General features: G+C 42.9%; 1 protein-coding gene across 1 annotated transcript in view; it reads right to left on the bottom strand.

Moving 5' to 3' along the window:
- The window catches only part of hk1 (hexokinase 1), a 113,210-nt gene that overhangs the window by 32,424 nt on the left and 60,627 nt on the right, over positions 1-20,159 (bottom strand). The window contains exon 9 of the mRNA XM_060841824.1: positions 9,287-9,520. Within this exon, the coding sequence (XP_060697807.1) occupies positions 9,287-9,520 (234 nt within the window). The remainder of the gene's footprint in view (positions 1-9,286; positions 9,521-20,159) is intronic.

The raw sequence follows: 20,159 nt of genomic DNA, 5'->3' as shown, positions 1-20,159 counted from the left end.
TAAAGAACCCGCCTCTGACATCCCCTCTATACTTTCCTCCAACCAACTATGACCCCTCGTGTTAGTCATTTCTGCCCTGGGAAATAGTCTCTGGCTATCGACTATCTATGCCTCTCATTATCTTGTATACCTCAAATAGGTCCCCTCGCCACCTCCTTTTCTCCAATGAAAAAAGTCCGATCTCAGGCAACCTCTCTTCATAAGATAAGCCCTCCAGTCCAGGCAGCATCCTGGTAAACCTCCTCTGAACCCTCTCCAAAGCATCCACATCTTTCCTATAATAGGGCGACAAGAACTAGATCATTCAGCTCAAGTCATAACATTCTGAACAGCATCCCTATCTTCTAATCTACCTCTGTAAATCTGCATTTCCTATGGCTAAATCACGTAGCCTGCACATCCCTAAACACTATGGGTAACTTAGCATGGCCAATCCACTTAATCTGTGTATTTTTGGACTGTGGAAGGAAATCCACACAGACAGTGGGAGAATGTGCAAACTCAACACAGTCACCTGAGGCTGGAATTGAACCTGGGTCCATGGTGCTGTGAGGCAGCAATTCTATCCACTGAGTCACTGTGGGGAGAAGTTGCAGAATGCTATGGTATAGAGGGGTCTGGGTGTCCTAGCACATTAATAAAAGTTAACATGCCTATGAAGTAAGTAATTATTAGGAAGACACATGTTGGAATAATCACAAGAGGGATGGAATATAAAAGAAAGGAAGTTCTTACCTCAACTGCACAGGACATTAGTGAGAATACACATGGGAGCACTATGTATAGCTTTGAGCTCCTTTTTAAAGGAAAACACATTGCACTGGAGGCAGTTCACAGAATGTTCACTTGGTTTATTTGTAGGATGAAATGTTCTATGACAAATGGTTAAGCAGGTTGGGCTGAGGGGTATTAAAATTCATAAATCTGAAAAATGTTCTTATTGAAAGATTACAGAGTAATTAGGGACAGCCAGCATGGATTTATGAAGGGTAGGTCTTGCCTTACAAGTCTTATTGAATTCTTTGAGGAGGTGACCAAGCATGTGGATGAGGGTAGAGCAGTGGATGTAGTGTACATGGATTTTAGTAAGGCATTTGATAAGGTTCCCCATGGTAGGCTTATGCGGAAAGTCAGGAGGCATGGGATAGAGGGAAATTTGGCCAATTGCATAGAAAACTGGCTAACCGGTCGAAGTCAGAGAGTGGTGGTAGATGGTAAATATTCAGCCTGGAGCCCAGTTACAAGTGGAGTTCCGCAGGGATCAGTTCTGGGTCCTCTGCTGTTTGTAATTTTTATTAATGACTTGGATGAGGGAGTCGAAGGGTGGATCAGTAAATTTGCAGATGATACGAAGATTGGTGGAGTTGTGGACAGTGAGGAGGGCTGTTGTCGGCTGCAAAGGGACTTAGATATTGATGCAGAGCTGGGCTGAGGAGTGGCAGATGGAGTTCAACCCTGTCAAGTGTGAGGTTGTCCATTTTGGAAGAACAAGTAAGAATGCGGAATGCAGGGTTAACGATAGGGTTCTTAGTCAGGTGGAGGAACAGAGGGATCTTGGGGTCTATGTACATAGATCTTTGAAAGTTGCCACTCAGGTGGATAGAGCTTGTAAGAAGGCCTATGGTGTATTAGCGTTCATTAGCAGAGGGATTGAATTCAAGAGTCGTGAAGTGATGTTGCAGCTGTACAGGACTTTGGTTAGGCCACATTTGGAGTACTGTGTGCAGTTCTGGTCGCCTCACTTTAGGAAAGATGTGGAAGCTTTGGAGAGGGTGCAGAGAAGATTTACCAGGATGTTGCCTGGAATGGAGAATAAGTCGTACGAGGATAGGTTGAGAGTTCTCGGCCTTTTCTCGTTGGAACGGCGAAGGATGAGGGATGACTTGATAGAGGTTTATAAGATGATCAGAGGAATAGATAGAGTAGACAGTCAGAAACTTTTTCCCGGGTACAACAGAGTATTACAAGGGGACATAAATTTAAGGGGAAGGGTGGAAGGTATAGGGGAGATGTCAGGGGTGGGTTCTTTACCCAGAGAGTGGTGGGGGCATGGAATGCGCTGCCCGTGGGAGTGGTAGAGTCAGAATCATTGGCGACCTTTAAGCAGCAATTGGATAGGTACATGGATGGGTGCTTAATCTGGGATAGATGTTCGGCACAACATCGTGGGCCGAAGGGCCTGTTCTGTGCTGTATTGTTCTATGTTCTAAGTACTTGACAGAGTAGGGACTGTGAGCATATTTCCTCTAACGAAATCTAGAGTATGAATCATAGAATCCCTACAGTGTAGAAGTAGGCCAATCAGCTCCACATCGACCCATCCAGACACACATCCCCAACCCCATTCCTGTAACCCTGCATTCCCCATGGCTAATCCACCTAGCCTACACACCTTTGAACTATGGGAAAAAACTGGAGCACCTGGAGAAAACTCACACGGACATTGAGAAAATTTGCAAACTCCACACACAGTCGCTAGAGGCTGGAATCAAATCTGAGTCCCTGGAGGTGTGAGGCAGCAGTGCTAACCCCTGAGCTCCCATGCCACCCCGATGCTGTCAGGAAGCAGTGGAAACGGAATCATTGAATATATTGAAGTCTGAGTTAGACTCATTTTTGATCTGTGTGGGAATCATAAATTATGGAGGAACAGGTAGACAATGAAATTAAGGCTAAATAATCAATTCAACTATGATCTTGTTGAAAGATGGAACAAGTATGATGGACCAAATGGTCGATTCTTGCTCTTAGTTTTTAAGATTATGCTCAATGTTGTTACACTAACATGGACAACTACCTTTGGCCTTCTGTCACATTGCCTGACTGTGGTATGATAGCAACTAAGATATCATTCTAGATTTAGGTCTACTGTTTCAGATACAAATGTCAATTGTCCTAACTATGAAACACTCATTATTGCTTTTCCAATCTTGCCCTGCCTTCTAGTATTGCTGAACCAACAATAGTGCCAAGTGGCTGTCTGCACTTCCCAGAGGAGCCATCATTCTCACTAATAATCAAAATTGTATATTTATTAGAGAACATGATGCACTCAGAGGACTGCTGCCCTACCAGCCTGTGGCTCTTGGATTGTTTTGCAAACAGCCATTCTCTCTCTGTGCACACATCTTAAGCTGGAGAATCCACCACATCTCAAAACTTGCTATCCAGGGAGACATCCGTCGCCTGGATACATCACAGCAAATTCAGTTTCTGCAATAATTTGCAAGAGCTCTTTTAATGTGCCAGAATATTGTATAGAAAAGCTGTCCATTATTTAAAAAAGGAGGGAGATTGCAGAACTTGGTGATACAGAAGGGTGCTCTGATACCTAAATCACAGAGAAAATGTGCAGGTACAACAAGCGATTAAGGAAAGTAAATGTAATCTTGATGCTTATTGCAAGGGGAATGGAATAAAAATTATGGAAGTTTTACCACAGCTACACAGGGCACTGGGGAGACCAGTCTGGTACTGTTTGTAGTTTTGGTCTCCTAAATTGAAAAAGATCTCTGTTTTTAAGAGTAATTCAAGGCAGGTTCACTCAATTTATTTCTGGAACAGAAAGGCTTATCTTATGAAACACAGTTGAACGGGTTAGGTCAATTGGTATTTAGAAGAATGAGAGGAAATTTTATTGAACCTTTTGGGAGATACTAGTAAAATTAGAGGACGTTAGAGGATTCTGGAGTGCAGACAGGAAAGTGGAGCTGAGAACACTACTCAATCAGCCATGATCATATTGAGTGATGGAGCAGGCTTGAAGGGCTAAATGATTTATTCCTGTTTCTAAGGCCCATGGCATGTCATCCTGGGCCAAAATTTGCAACCTTCCCCCAGAACCATTGCCAGTATCAGAACTGCACACTGAGGAAAAATGTAAAGGTAAATCCGATTTTCAATCAAATATTAGACAATGATTCAACAAATGTGTAAGATAGATTTGCTCTCACAGTTAAAACTGTCCTACTTAGACATGCACAGAGGTAAGGTAAATTCAGTAGTTGGAAAGTGACTGGTTTTTTTAGTCCTTTAAATTGTCAGCTGGTCGGGAGATCCAAGATGGCGGTGACCCAGCAGGTCTGACTCTGCAGAGTTCTGCCCAAGACTCAGACAGAGTGGGGCGCCCACCCTCACTTCATCTGTTAAATTATTTATAATAGTTTTTGCCCAGCACCCTTAGCCATTTTGTGAACTTTAACAGTTTGGTGCTTTCTTAAAAATGACTAAGGGCAAAGGGTCCCATAGCTCCACCTCGCGGGTCTTACCTGCAGAGGCAAGCCTGATCTCGGAGTTCGTTAAACTCTGAGAGAAGATCGATGCATCCATCGAGGAGACCTAGTCCAGGTGGGAGTCGATCTCGGTCGTGCTGCAGAAGCATGACCGAGAGATCGAGAAACGTGGGCAGCGTGTTAGAGGGGTGGAGCAACGGACCGCGGCCTCGGAGACTACTGCTGAGTCATCCGCGGGTCAGGTCCGGGCTCTGGAGCGGCAAGTCTGGACCCTGGAGGAACATATCGACGACCTTAATTCTCGAGGTCGTCTGAAAAATATTCAGTTGCTGGGCCTTCCTGAATGGGAGGAGGAAGGCTAGCTTGTGGATTTCCTGGAGCAATGGCTCCCACAGCTGCTAAAATTGAAGTCGAAGCTGGGCCAGGTACAGGTTGAGCGGGCCCACCGGGTTGCTGTACACAAGCCCGGGTCGGACCAGCGCCCCTGCCCAGTCATGGTCTAGCTTCAACATTACAGGGAAAAACAAATACTGCTAAGGCCTCCAGAGTCTTGGGGAAGGATCCTCGGCCATGATATACAAGGACTCCAAGATAATGTTGTATCAGGACTTTTTTCTGATTATGGTCCACAAGAGGAGGGCATTTGACGAGGTGAACTAGTGTCTGAGAGACTTAAGTATTTGATATTCCATGCAATATCCGGCAATACTGCGCTTCAGTCATGGCGGATTTTTTAATATAACTTTGGATCACTGGAAAAAGTAAAAGAATTCGTAGACGCTCTCAAATAGACTGCAAGACTTGAACTGTATGGACGTCTTTATTTTGCGCCCCCCCCCCGCCCCCACTCTTTGTCTTTCCTTCTTCCTCTCTTTTCTCCATCTTCCCATTGGGGAGGGGCTCGTTCCTTATTCTTTCTTCAGTCTTATCTAGAGCTCACGCGGTTTATCTGATTATTGGGGAATGTCTCAGTGGGTTTTTTTTCCCTTTTTGAGTTGCTTAATACTTGCTGGGATTGTAAATATTTTTATCTTGTGCTGTTTCGTTAAGCATATCTAGGTGAGTGTGTGCGCGCGTGGGGTCGCCCACTTTTAACTTCTGTTTTAGAAGATACTGGAATTTACTTATTTTATTTTGTAACGCCTGGGCTGAGGGCAGGGCCCTAGCTGGGAGAGCTTATGGCAGGGTTAATGGAAGGTAGTAGTGCCCCCTGTGAGCAAGGAATTCCCATACAGGAATATGGGATTTTGAATCTTTATTGCTCCCCAAGCACACCCTTTTAAATTTGTAATGGAAGTGTTCTCTAAGTTGATGGCTCTAGGGGTCTGCCATACAATTATAGGGGGAGATTTTAATTGTATCGGTGACCCAAAGGTGGACAGGATACCTAGGAGCTCTGCGGGCATATCTTTGAAATCTAGGCAGCTGGTGGATCTGAATAGGGAGTTGGGACTGGTAGATGTGTGGAATTGTCTTTACTTTCTATTCTAACCCACACAAGTGCCATACCAGAATCAATATGTTTTTTTGTCCCCTCGACCCTTTTGAACTCAATATTGTCCTGTAAAATAGGGAATATAACGATTTCTGACCATGAAGCAGTATACATGGAGGTTAAGACTAGTGATGACGGCATAGGTCCCCAACACTGGCATATGGAGCCTTTTTCAATTGAAGGATAACAAGTTCATAAAATATTTTTCGCAGGAACATACTGGGATAACAACTCAGGAACGGCCAGTAACCCCTCGACAACGCGGGAGACCGCAAAGTCAAACAGGCGAGGCTTGGTCATCTAATACTCTGCAACCCAGAAACGACAAAAGGGACAGCAACAGTGTCTGCTCGATGCTTGCCTAAAGGCAACTGTGACAGCGATGGCCCTCCATCACTAAACTACAGTGGATCACCGCCCATAGGGCAACCCTGCATTTACTCAAACAGCAAAGAGGGAGATTTTGTTCACAAAGCAGAAGCTATTCGAATACAGTAATAAACACAGCAGCTATCTAGCATACCTTACTAGAAAGAAAAAGGCTCCCAAGCCATTACATCCATTAGAGACAGTTCTGGTACCCTGACTTATCATAAAAAGATCAATGCAGCCTTTAGGAAGTACTATTTTGAACTGTATAAGTCACAGAACTGAGAGGGCAGAACGAGGAAGTCTGAGTCTGAGTCTTTCTTTAAATATCTGGCCCTCTGGGCCTACTCGCAGAGCAGGGGTCATTCTTGAATGCTCCCCGGCAACCCAGGAAGTGGTGAGGCAGATTCAGTGTGGCAAAGCGCCTGGACCAGAGAAATTCCAGGCTGAGTTTTATAAAGAATTTATAGGAGAACTGGCCAGGCCACTTATAAATATGTAAAACTATTCACAGTCAGGGCTGCCTCCCGCCTTCGCTGAGAGAAGCAAATATTTCTCTCATTCTTAAGAAGGGAATGACCCCAGAAGACTGCTCCTCATATAGACCCACATCCTTGTTAAATGTGGATATTAAAATTCTCTCAAATTTAGCATTAAGTCTGGAGAGGGTCTTACCATTATTATAAAAGACGACCAGACGGGGTTCATAAAGGGTCACAGATCAACTTATAACATTAGAAGAATCTTAAATAAGTTACAAGCCTGCCAACAAGGAACAATACAGAGTTTAGTGGTCTCCCTTGATGCAGAGAAGGCATTTGATCAGGTAGAATGGCCATATCTTTTTTTATACACTGTAGCGGTTTGGTGTTGGAGAGGTCTTTACTAAATGGGTCACGGTATTATATAATGATCCCAAAGCAGCGGTGATCACCAACTGTTTAAGTTTGGGTAGCTTTAGCATCAGCAAAGACTGTCGTCAAGGATGTCCTCTCTCACCATTATTATTTTTGCTAGTGATTGAGCCGCTGGCAGAAGCTATACAAACCGACCCTAACATAACGGCTCCGGAGATTGGATCGGGCAAGCACAAAAATACTCTCTATGCGGATGAAATCCTCCTTTTCTTAAGTGATCTTTTGACATCTGTGCCCCACCTAATTCAAATGGTCAATTTATTTGGTATGTTTTCAGACCACAAAATCAATTTTATGAAATCAATGCCATGCCACTGGGAGGTCTTGCCAGTATATCCAGTTTTCCGGACAGATCCTCTTTTCCCTTTCGGTGGTCACTAGGAGGTTTTCTGTACTTTGATATTTTCATCACTCCGGCATTTGGTCAACTATATAAAGCCAATTGTACACACTTAGAGAAAATAAGTCAGGACCTTCAACGATGGGAAGATCTCCCGATATCTTGGTTAGGCAGAGTCACTTTAGTCGAGATGAATATTTTACCCCGTCTTTTATACCCTTGACGCTGCCGAGGCAGGCACTGCATAAGCTTTATGGCTGGCTCGGCTCGGCTCCTTTATTTGGAGTCATAGATGGCCCTTTATCAAATTAGGAAAGCTGCAGCTTCCATAAGGGGAGGACTGGATTTTCCAGATTTCAGGAGGTACCAACTGAGCTCCCTATTTATCCTATGTAGCTGATTGGGTCTCGTGACCCACAATCAATCTGGTTAGATATTGAGGCCTCCCAAGCAACATGTCCTCTCATCTACTACTTATGGACAAGATGAGAGTTATTACGGATTATTGTAAAATCCCTACTGTTTTAAATACAATCAAAGCCTGGAGAATAATGCAACAAGATGAGGGTAACCTGCAAAAAATCCTCCCCTTATACCCCTATAGTGGGAACATTAGGATTTCAGCCAGGGTTGACTGATGCTATATTCAAAATCTTGGAGTCCAGAGGTATCTCCTGTTTAGGAGATCCGTTCAACGGGGCGTTCATGATGTCTTTTGAACAATTACGCCAGAAGTTTGGGCTACCCAGCAGGGACCTCTTTCAGTATTTTCAAATATGAGACTTTATACAAAAGAAGACCACACCGATAATCTATCCTTGCAATCGGATAAAAAAAAGGAGTGCGCTTCGGCCGATGGGTCCTCCCTCGGTCAGTACTCTCTACCACCTACTATGCAATAAGGTATCAAAGGACATGGAATGGTTATATAAAACCTGGAGTCAAGAACTAGGGTTGGAAATCTCCTTAGAAATGTGGGAGGACGTCTGGGAAAATACCAGGAAGATGTCTATTTGTAACAGAACTCAGGCTACTCAATTGAAGATATTTCACAGGGCTCACGTGGCACCTGAACGACTTGCAAAATTCAAGGCAGGCACATCTCCAACGTGTCCTAAATGCAAAATCAAAGTTGATACTCTTACACATTGTCTGTGGACATGCCATAAGATCCATAGGTATTGGGACAGAGTAGCAAATGCCTGGGCAAAGGTTTTGGGTATGGAGATTGGATTGGACTCAGGTGTCCCTACTCTTGGGCTCCCCAAATTTCCCCTCTTTGGATGTATATGGGAGGAAATTATTCACTATCCTTTCCATTTGTGTGAGGAAAAATATTTTAGTGAATTGGATACCCGAAGGTCCCCCAGGACTTTCAAACTGGTACAGCTTAGTCATGGAATATACCCCCCTGGACTTCCTTAAGAATATGGAGCACCAAAAAACTGAATTATTTTATAGAACATGACAGCCCTTTTTGAACTATACTGACACAGATATTTTGGCCATATTGTCCAGGGCCTTTATTTAGCTGTGGTAATGGTTCTGGCTGGTTCGGGGGCCCCTGGGAGGAGGAATCCTTTATAAATGCGGGATGTGTTATGACTTGATATAAATCTATTTTGAGTATGTATTTAGTTATTTATTTACCTTTTTTTTTATTGTTAGTAATGTATGATACCTATTTTATATTTTGGTTATTTGTAGAATAGAGTAATTTTTTAAACATTTCATATTGGTGTTGTTATTGTATTGTAAAGTGGAACATACTAGTTTGTATTATTTTTGTAAATTTTGTGAAAAGTCTTAAAAATCTTCTTTTTCAATAAAAATATCTATTAAAAAATTGTCAGCTTGTCATTCTTGAAAGCAGACTGCGCAGTTCAATTTGAAGGTCTATTTTAGAATTAAGTAATTGATAGCAATGACTTACTGTGGATGCATCTTGTAGAGTGACCCATCCACTCCCACTGTAGTGCGGAGCCTTGGCACACCTTTATTATCACGAAGTCGGGTCAGGATAGCTCCAAGGGCAGCAGCACACAGATTGGCTGAACGGAAAGAAACAATTGTACAAACATGCTGCACAGCAATGCAATCCTCGTCTGATGGCTCCAGGCCCAGGCGAGTCAGAATTTCTTTGGCTTTCAACAAGCCTCCTTTGCTTCTGTAAAACAAACACAGGTCGTAGAATTGTTAAATCCTGGCTAGGGCTGTCAAGATTTAAGTCCACCCCAAGAATTCTCTCCTCTTATGAAACCTTAAAAGTTTATTCACTTCTCCTGGGACCAACTCAGAAGAAATACATAGTCCTCCAGGGACATTTAATTCTCTTTAGTGTTCTGGTTATTCCTCAACGTATACATTTTGGGAGGATCTTTTCTTCAGTTTTCTTTAAAGAGCATATGTGTGGACTCTTAGCTCCATTTCCTAGCTTCAAACATCCCTATAATCTGTTGAATATTTTGGGCTGACGCAAACATTTTTAAAACAATTTTTTAAAATTTACTTTCAACACAACACTATGCATTAAATAATTTATATTTCTAATGGTTGTAACTGTTGCCTCTTCAGACTCTACTACAAGCTTAGAGACAAATCATTTATTGTTCAAGTTTTTCACCATCATCAACATAACCTACAATTCAAGTGTAATTAACTCCAAGCTTGCTGTGAATGGCATTTACTTCAGGGTTATAGATCAATTTCTCAGATGCCCTATACTGTTGAAACATCAAGTTCTAGAATTTATTTTCAGAAACAAAAATAATGAACTAGACTTTTACAACATGTTCCTGCACAAGGAAATGAGAACTCATTGACTTGTTTTCAGTACATACACAAGTAATAGTCAAATTTTCTCGACTACTTTTTAAGGTTAAATTTATGGGGTCAATTATATGGCTACTACTTTTGAGAGGCTGAAATTCATGCCCGTCAAAATTTATACCATATCATTAGCAGAAGCCCAACTGATCTCTCAACAAATAAAGAAAAAGGTGAGTTACTGTAGTTCTGAAAACTTGGAGTGGAACCCAACAGCCAGTGGACTGGAAGATGGAGCGCAGTGAGGAACAACCAGCAGACTGGAAAGCTGGAGTGGGATGTGACAGCCAGCACACTGACTCAAATGTTGATCTGTTATCTGTAAAAAAAAACTAGTCAACTTTTACATGAGATATATGGAAAATTCTAGGTTTTGGTCAAAAATAGGGGGTCAACTTTTACTCGAGTATATACAGTGTAGATCTCAACAATTATCTTACCACATGCAATACCGCATAATCATTCCTCCAATGACTAATTACATCCACCTCAATAATTGCATGCTCTGAATTTCATGCCAAGAATCACAGGCGAATAATATTTTGTGCAGTTTATTCTATTTACAATAAATAAAATCGAAAATCCCAGCTGCAAAAGGGATTTTCATTCTGAATTTGTAGGCTTTTTTTTGACAAAGTTTGCTCAGATTTTGGTTTTGAGACAGGACGTTTTTCATGTCTACAATTTTTCACGTTTGAAGCCAAGGTCCTGGTTAATTCCACAGTTACACAATCTCTTTCTTCTTGCTCAGCTGTAGAAATGTCTTCATTAAGTTCATTTCCTAGACCCAGACAATGGAAGTTTGCTTTTAGAGTTAACTTGTTCAAAGCAGATACTTGTGTCAACAATTTGTTCCTTTGTTGGTAAAAGCCCTCTAGGAAAAACAGTCAATCGCTTTTTAAATGTTCAAACAGAAAAGATTGATGGTCATGTTTGGTTGAAGTTTATGTATCTTCTAATCCTCTTGTAATCCTTATTTTATGATCTCATTTTAAATAAATGTTATTAATTCCCATCTGAGCAACATCAACAGTTTCATCATTTTGGAATTTCTTTTTCCCCTTACAGTTTATCACATAATTCCTTAGATTTTTAACTGATCTTTTGAACTATGTCCAGTTTTGAGGATTCATATTCCATTTCCAAACACTGACCAGTTATTGTTAATTGAGTGTGTGATATTAACCCTTCAGAGTCAATGATGTCACAGTTCTTTCTGTGAAAAATTCAGATCTGGAAATTCTGCAGGCATTTCTGCTGCTTTTGTCCAGTGCACTACTGTGATGGGCTGAAAATGCGCAGCAAGTCAGGCAGCATCCAAGGAGCAGGAGAATCGACGTTTCGGGCATGAGCCCTTCTTCCTGAAGAAGGGCTCATGCCCGAAACGTCGATTCTCCTGCTCCTTGGATGCTGCCTGACCTACTGCGCTTTTCCAGTAACACTTTTTCAGCTCTGATCCCCAGCCCTCACTTTCTCCCATTACTGTGATGGACACAGTATTTTAACTTGAATGTTTGTTGCTAAACTGAGCTACAAATAGGTGCATATTTGTTACTTACAGGAACATTTGTGGACAATGACACACTGTTCCAGATTGTAGCAAAAAGCTACGCTGCCTGCTATATTATTTGCTAACATAAAATTCAGGAATAATACGTGATTTAGAAATTGTATCAATAATAGATTAAGAAATAATTTTGCAGTGCAGAATTTAAGCATTCATCCAAGTGCAAGGTAGAAGCTTCAACTTCCTGTGTCTTTTTGCCAATGTTTACTAGATATAGGAACAGGAGTAGGCCAGTGAGCCATGAACTGTCTTTATGGCAAGAATACCTTCCAGGTGCCTTATTAAATAAGCCTTTGACTGATCTAATAAGACACACAGGTCCCTTTGTATCTCTACATTTTCCAACTTCTTACCATTTAAGAAATACTGTGCACATCTATTTCTCTTACCAAAGTCAACCTCACATTTTATTACATTTTATTTCATCTGCCATGTTCTTGCCCATTTGCTAAGCCTACTCAACTAGATTAGATTAGATTACTTACAGTGTGGAAACAAGGCCCTCCGGCCCAACAAGTCCACACCGAACCTCCGAAGAGCAACCCACCCAGACCCATTCCTCTACATTTACCCCTTCACTTAACACTATGGGCAATTTAATATGGCCAATTCACCTTACTTGCACATATTTGGACTGTGGGAGGAAACCAGAGCACCCGGAAGAAACCCACGCAGACATGGGGAGAATGTGCAAACTCCACACAGACAGTTGTCCAAGGTGGGAACTGAACCCAGGTCTCTAGCGCTGTGAGGCAGCAGTGCTAACCATTGTGCCACCGTGCTGCCCACAATTCTTCTTGTGAGCCACCTTAAAGCTTCCTCACAACACAATTTTTTTTATCATTCACAAATTTGAAAATATTTCATTTGGTCCCTCTCTTCAAATCACCGATATATATTGTGGACAGCCAGGATGCAAGTACTGATCCTTGCAGTATCCATTTATCACATTCCTGATGAAGGGCTCTTGCCCAAAATGTCGATTCTCCTGCTCCTCGGATGCTGCCGGACCTGCTTGCTTTTCCACTGCCACACTCTTGACACCCATTAGTCCCAGCCTATCAATCAGTGACAGGGAAACTAATGGAGAAAATTCTGAAGGAGATAATTCAACTTCATTAGACAGGCAAGGTTTGATCAAAGTTAAAAGTCACGACACCAGGTTATAGTCCAATAGGTTTAATTGGAAGCACACTAGCTTTCGGAGAGATGCTCCTTTATCAGGTGAAATTTTTAACTTTGTACACCCCAGTCCAACACCGGCATCTCCAAATCAAGGTTTGATCAGGTATAGTCTGTGTGGCTTTATCAGATGGAGGTGACACCTAACAAATCTAATGGATTTCTTTTGAGAGGGTGACCAGGGGTGTACATGGGGGGAGTGCAGTTAGTGTACTTCATATGGATTTCAGCAAAGCCTTTAACCAGGTCCCAAATGGAAGACTGATAAAGAATGTAAAAATACATAGGATCCTGAGTAACTTGTCATAATGGTTCCAAAATTTGCCAGGTGCTGGAAGACAGTGAGTACCTGGCAGAAGGCTGTTTGTGTGACTGGTGGTCAAAGTCCTCTGATATACCAATGGGCTAAGTGCTTGGTCCCTTACTGTTAATTTTATATGTACAAAGGAAAATAATTGAGAATGTGGGAGACAAGATAAATAATCTTGCAGATAGCACAAAGATTGGCTGGGTGGCTGACAGTGAGGAGGAACGGCTTAAGTTACAGGATGATATAGACTTATTGATCAGATGGAATTTAATCCCAAAAAGTGAGAGTTGATGCAGGATGGAATAAGACATGGGAGTATTCAATGAATTGCAGGATACAAGGAGGAATGGGGTACCTTGGGGGTCTGTGTCCACAGATCCCTGAATTCAGGACCGATTAAAGATTGTAGTAAAAACATACGCAATACTTGCCTGTATCAGTCATGGCATAAATAAGAGCAAGTAGATTCTGTTGAATCTCTAAAAGACATTAGTTGGGCCTTAGGTGGAGTACTGTGGGCAGATCTGGTTACTGCACTAAAAGATAGTGATTGCACTGGATGAATTACAAAGGAGATTCACCAGGATGTTTCCTGTAATGGAACATTGTAGCTATGAAGAGAGGCTGGATAAGCTCAGATCGTTTTCTTTGAAGCAAAGAAAGTTGAGGTGAGATGGGAGAAATCTGATAGGGTTGTGTGAGATTGAGGGGCACGGTCAGGGTGGATAGAAAGCAGCTGTTCTCTGTTAAATAGTCAATAACAAGGGGTATAATTTTAAAAGTCACGAGGAGGATTACAGGATTTGAGGAAAAGCTTTTTCACCCAGAGGATGGTGGAAATTTGGAATGCACAGCCTGGGAGGATGGTTGAAACAGGAAACGTAAACTTTAAAAAGGGTAAGCACTTGAAATATCATAACATTTAAAGCCTTGAGCTAAGTGTTAGTGTGTGGAACTGACTAGTGGAGATGTGGAGCAGTTTGATTCAACACTAACTAATTATCCAAAGGGCCTCTTCTGTACTGTACGAATCTATATATCCATCACCTTTTCTTGCTTTTTAAACATCGAGTTTCCTTGAATATTCAGTTCCCAGTTCCCTGGTCACCATGCAACACTGTTTCTGAAATGGGAATTAAATCATATTCACGTATTTCAATTTGTGCCTTTAGACAGTCTACCTTGGTGCAAATGCTGCCTTCATTCAGGCAAAGTGCCATAAATTTGGTTTGTTGGCATCATTCCACTTTCAAAGCATACTCTATAGTCGGCTTTGTTCCTCCTTTATCCTAATCTTCCTAGCATCTTATCAACTTCCTGTTGCCAACGTTACTTCCTTTCCATTTGGGCCATAGTGTAAATTCACTTGATACAATGGGATAGGCACAATTTTTCCATCAATACCCTTTACATTGGTTATTCAACACACATTCTAAAGTCTAAGTCTTTTGCTAGTAAGCTTGGACCGGAAGCTGTATCTCTTTGAATAACCATTCTTTTGGATTCTTCCTTGGACAAAAACAGTGACTTCTCCTCCAAATATGAAGACTTCCTTTTATGCCCACTAACAACATTAGAAGGGTTTGGTTTCTCACAAGCCTCACCTCTTTAACGCAGCTTTCTGCACCAATGAACACCAGTCATGTAGACCTTCCACCAGTTTAACAATTTACCTTTACATGACTGACCTACAACATTGTGGTTATGTTGATGACCACAATGCAGAATCTGCTCTTTTGTCCCTGGAATTCCCTTTGTTATAGTTTGCATTAGACCATAAGACATAGGAGCAGAAACTAGGCCAATTGATCCATTCAGTCTGCTCTGCCACTCAACCCCATTTTCCTACTTTCTTCCCACAATGTTTCATCCCCATGGCAATTAAGAACTTATCTCTGTTTTAAATATGCTCAATGACTTTGCTTCCAGAGCCTTCTGTGGCAATGAATTCCACCGATTCTCCACTTTCCAGCTAAAAAGATGTCTTCTCCTTATCTCCATTTTAAAGGGTATTCCCTTTACTCTTAGGCTGTGCCCTTGGGTCCTCACCTCTCCTTCCCAACATCCACTCTGTGCAGGCCATTCAGTATTCTGTAAGTTTCAATCAGATCTCCCCCATATCTTTCTCAACTCCATTGAGTATAGTCCCAGAGTCCTCAAATATTCTTCACATTTTAAGCTTTTCATTCCTAGGGACATTTTCGTGAACCTCCTTCGGACCTGCTCCAGGGCCAAAACATCCTTCCTGAGGTGTGGAGCCCAAAATTGCTCAATTCTCTAAATGAGTTCTGACCAGAGCCTTATAAAGCCTCAAAATACCTTCCCGATTTACATTTTAGTCCTCAAGATGAATGACAACATTGTATTTACTTACCTAACTACCAACTCAACCTGCAAACCTGGTCTAAGACTCTCAAGTTCCTTTGCACTTCAGATTTCTGAATTTTCTCCCTATTTAGAAAATAATCCATGCCTTTATTCTTCCTACAAAGTGCATGACCTCACACTTTGCCACATTGTATTTCATCTGTCACTTCTTTACTCATTCTCCTAATCTGTCTAAATCTTTCTGCAGCCTCCCCATCTCCTCAATATTACCTATTTTGAATCATCTGCAAACCCTGTCCAGAAAAATCTTAGAAATAGCAGTGTTGCCAACTGCTATACAGAATAAAGTTTGCCCAATAATCTTGTTAGCTTCAATTTTATCCCAGTTTAAGGACGCAAAGATACACCAAGAGACTTCAGTTTTGATATGAATCTGTTAAAGGTCCTTTTGTCAACCTTTAGAAAAAAAAATCTGAAATCACTGCAATTAACCAACTAAGCTGCCTCAAAACTACACTTTTTTGAGCAAAGATTACCAAAGCACAATGGCTGAGTGGTTAGCACTGCTGCCTCACAGTGCCAGAGACTCAGGTTCAATTTCAGCCTTGGGCAAGCTCTGGCCAAGCTAAATTGCCCAGAGGATCCAGGAACGTGTGGGTTAGGTGAATTTGCCATGGGAAGTGCAGTTCGGGTCGGTGTGGACTCAATGGGCCATTTTGCCTGCTTCCATGCTATAAGGGATTCAATGATTCTATGAAAGCAAGCATTACTGACTTAACATTATAATTTATAACATGTCTTTGTAAACTAAATTCTATTTCCTCCTGACAGAATTCCCTCATCTTATGAAATCTTGAAGGTTCATTCACATTTCTTTGGACCAATATAAGAAATAGACAACAGTACTCCAGAATGTACTTCAGAATTTTCTTCACTGTTACTCAAGATAAAAATTATTTGGGGGTCCTTCCATTAACTTTTAATTAAGGAATCCCCCAATTTTCTTTCAAAAACCTCGTGACTGTGGACTCCTCAGCTCTTTTGCCTGGCCTTAGACGTACACAGGCTTCTTTATTCCAGTCTGACCCACAGAGTCAGTATAGCTCTTCCCAAGCTAATTATTCAAGCAGATGGTGTTCTGAGAGGACCATTGGCAATTTCATCCACTATTTACAAGCTACAGCAAGCCTTCCAGCTACCTTTACTAAGCGGTTCATGTGGTGTATATGGATTTCAGCGAAATGTTTGATAAGATTCCCCACAGTAGGCTATTGCACAAAACACAGAGACATGGGATTGAGGGTGATTTAGCGGTTTGGATCAGAAATTGGCTAGCTGAAAGAAGATAGAGTGGTGGTTGATGGAAAATATTCATTCTGGAGTTCTGTTTTCAGGAGTGTACTGCAGGGTTCTGTTTTGGGGCCACTGCTATTTGTCATTTTTATAAATGACCTGGACGAGTCATTGAAGGATGGATTAGTAAATTTGCAGATGACACTGAGGTCGGTGAGGTTGTGGACAATGCCGAAGGATGTTGCAGGTTACAGAGGGACATAGATAAGGTGCAGAGCTGGGCTGAGAAGTGGCAAATGGAGTTTAATGTGGAAAAGTGTTAAGTGATTCACTTTGGAAAGAGCAAAAAGACTGAAGAGAATTGGGCTAATGGTAAGATTCTTGGTAGTGTAGATGAGCATAGATCCTTGAAAGTTGCCACCCAGGTTGATTGGGGTTGTTTAAGAAGGCATTGCTTTTATAAGTAGAGGGATTGAGTATCGGAGCCACGAGGTCATGTTGCAGCTGTACAAACTCTGATGCAGCTGCACTTGCAGTATTGTGTACAGTTCCGGTCACCCCATAATAGGAAGGATGTGGAAGATTTGGAAAGAGTTCAGAGGCAATTTACTAGGATGTTGCCTGGTATGGAGAGAAGGTCTTATGAGGGAAGGAGTGAGAGACTAGAGGCTGTTTTCATTAGAGAGAAAGCGGCAAAAGGTGACTTAATTGAGACATACAGGAATTAGAGGGTTAGATAGGGTGGACAGTGAGTGTCTTTTCCTCGGATGGTGATGGCTAGCATGAAGGGACATAGCTTTAAATTGAGGGGTGATAGATGTAAGGCAGATGTCAGAGGTAGTTTCTTTACTCAGTAATAGGGGCGTGGAAAACACTGCCTGCAACAGTAGTAGTCTTGCCAATTTTAAAAGGCATTTAAATGTCATTGGATAAATATATGGATGAAAATGGAATAGTATAGGATAGATAGGCTTCAGATTGTTGCACCGACCTGTGAAACCATCGAGGGCCGAAGGGCCTGTACTGTGCTGTAATGTTCTATGTTCCTCTCAAAATCCAAACTGAACTACGCACGTCTGTCAGTGACAAAAAAAGTAAGTCTAACCCTTATTTCTATGACAACGTGATGCACGTTGGTCTGACTGAAAAAGAATTAGACTATTTCACTTCCAACAAATCTTGATTTTGCAAGCTGCGATAATAATTTAGATTTCTAATGAATATATCTGCTCTTTGTTCAAATTGCCCAACAAGCTTAGTGATGGATCATTAAGTATCCTCATTGGCAACTCTGACCTTACAAGACCAACGCAGTCTACATTATTCCATGAATGATCAGAAATTAGGATTCTCAGAGGAATACAGGTATGCTGGGGTGCTTATCCACAGACCCTTGAAGGTGGTGGGACAGTTTAGTAGGATAATGAAAACAATACACTGGAATGAGTGTCTTTATCAGTCATGGCACAGATTATTAGAGCAGGGAGGTTGTGTTGGAGCTGTACAGAACCACAGCTGGAGTACTGTGCACACTTCTATAGGAAGGATATTGGAAGGGATGCAAAGGAGATTCACCAAGATGTTTCCTGGAAGGAGGCATTTCAGCCATGAAGAGTCATAATATTCAAGGCTATGGACTTAATGCAGGAAAGTGGGTCTAGTGGAGGTAGTAGCTGAAAATGTGTTGCTGAAAAAGCGCAGCAGGTCAGGCAGCATCCAAGGAACAGGAAATTCGACGTTTCGGGCGTAAGCCCTTCATCAGGAATGAGGAAAGTGTGTCCAGCAGGCTAAGATAAAAGATAGGGAGGAGGGACTTGGGGGAGGGGCGATAGAGATGTGATAGATGGAAGGAGGTCAAGGTGAGGGTGATAGGCCGGAGTGGAGTGGGGGCAGAGAGGCCCTTCCACTGACACCCTCCTTCGACTGACTGAACTGGTCCTCACCCTGAACAACTTCTCTTTCTAATCCTCCCACTTCCTCCAAACCAAAGGAGTTGCCATGGGCACCCGCATGGGCCCCAGCTATGCCTGCCTCTTCGTAGGATATGTGGAACAGTCCATCTTCCGCAACTACACTGGCACCACCCCCACCTTTTCCTCCACTACATCGACGACTGTATTGGCGCTGCCTCGTGCTCCCACGAGGAGGTTGAACAGTTCATCCACTTTACCAACACCTTCCACCCTGACCTCAAATTCACCTGGACCGTTTCAGACTCCTCCCTCCCCTTCCTAGACCTTTCCATTTCTATCTCGGGCGACCGAATCAACACGGACATCTACTATAAACCGACTGACTCCCACAGCTACCTAGACTACACCTCCTCCCACCCTGCGCCCTGTAAAAACGCCATCCCATATTCCCTATTCCTTTGTCTCCACCGCATCTGCACCCAGGAGGACCAGTTCCAATACCATACAGCCCAGATGGCCTCCTTCTTCAAGGACCGCAGATTCCCCCCAGACATGATCGACGATGCCCTCCACCGCATCTCCTCCACTTCCCGCTCCTCCGCCCCTCCAACCACCACCAGGACAGAACCCCACTGGTTCTCACCTACTACCCCTCCAACCTCCATATACAGCTTATCATCCGCCATCATTTCCGCCACCTCCAAACGGACTCCACCACCAAGGATATATTTCCCTCCCCTCCCCTATCAGCGTTCCGAAAAGACCACTCCCTCTGTGACTCCCTTGTCAGGTCCACACCCCCCACCAACCCAACCTCCACTCCCGGTACCTTCCCCTGCAACCGCAAGAAATGCAAAACTTGCGCCCACACCTCCTCCCTTACTTCTCTCCAAGGCCCCAAGGGATCCTTCAATATCCGCCACAAATTCACCTGCACCTCCACACACATCATCTATTGCATCCGCTGCACCCGATGTGGCCTCCTCTATATTGGGGAGACAGGCCACCTACTTGCAGAACGCTTCAGAGAACACCTCTGGGACACCCGGACCAACCAACCCAACCACCCCGTGGCTCAACACTTTAACTCCCCCTCCCACTCCACCAAGGACATGCAGGTCCTTGGACTCCTCCATCGCCAGACCATAACAACACGACGGTTGGAGGAAGAGCACCTGGGAACCCTCCAACCACAAGGGATGAACTCAGATTTCTCCAGTTTCCTCATTTCCCCTCCCCCCACCTTGTCTCAGTCGAATCCCTCGAACTCAGCACCGCTTTCCTAACCTGCAATCTTCTTCCTGACCTCTCCGCCCCCACTCCACTCCGGCCTATCACCCTCACCTTGACCTCCTTCCACCTATCACATCTCCATCGCCCCTCCCCC

This window comes from Hemiscyllium ocellatum, chromosome 22, assembly GCF_020745735.1.
Source record: "Hemiscyllium ocellatum isolate sHemOce1 chromosome 22, sHemOce1.pat.X.cur, whole genome shotgun sequence".
NCBI classification, from domain to species: domain Eukaryota; kingdom Metazoa; phylum Chordata; class Chondrichthyes; order Orectolobiformes; family Hemiscylliidae; genus Hemiscyllium; species Hemiscyllium ocellatum.
Note: the sequence above shows the minus strand (reverse complement) of the source record. Positions and strands in the feature narration are given on the sequence as shown.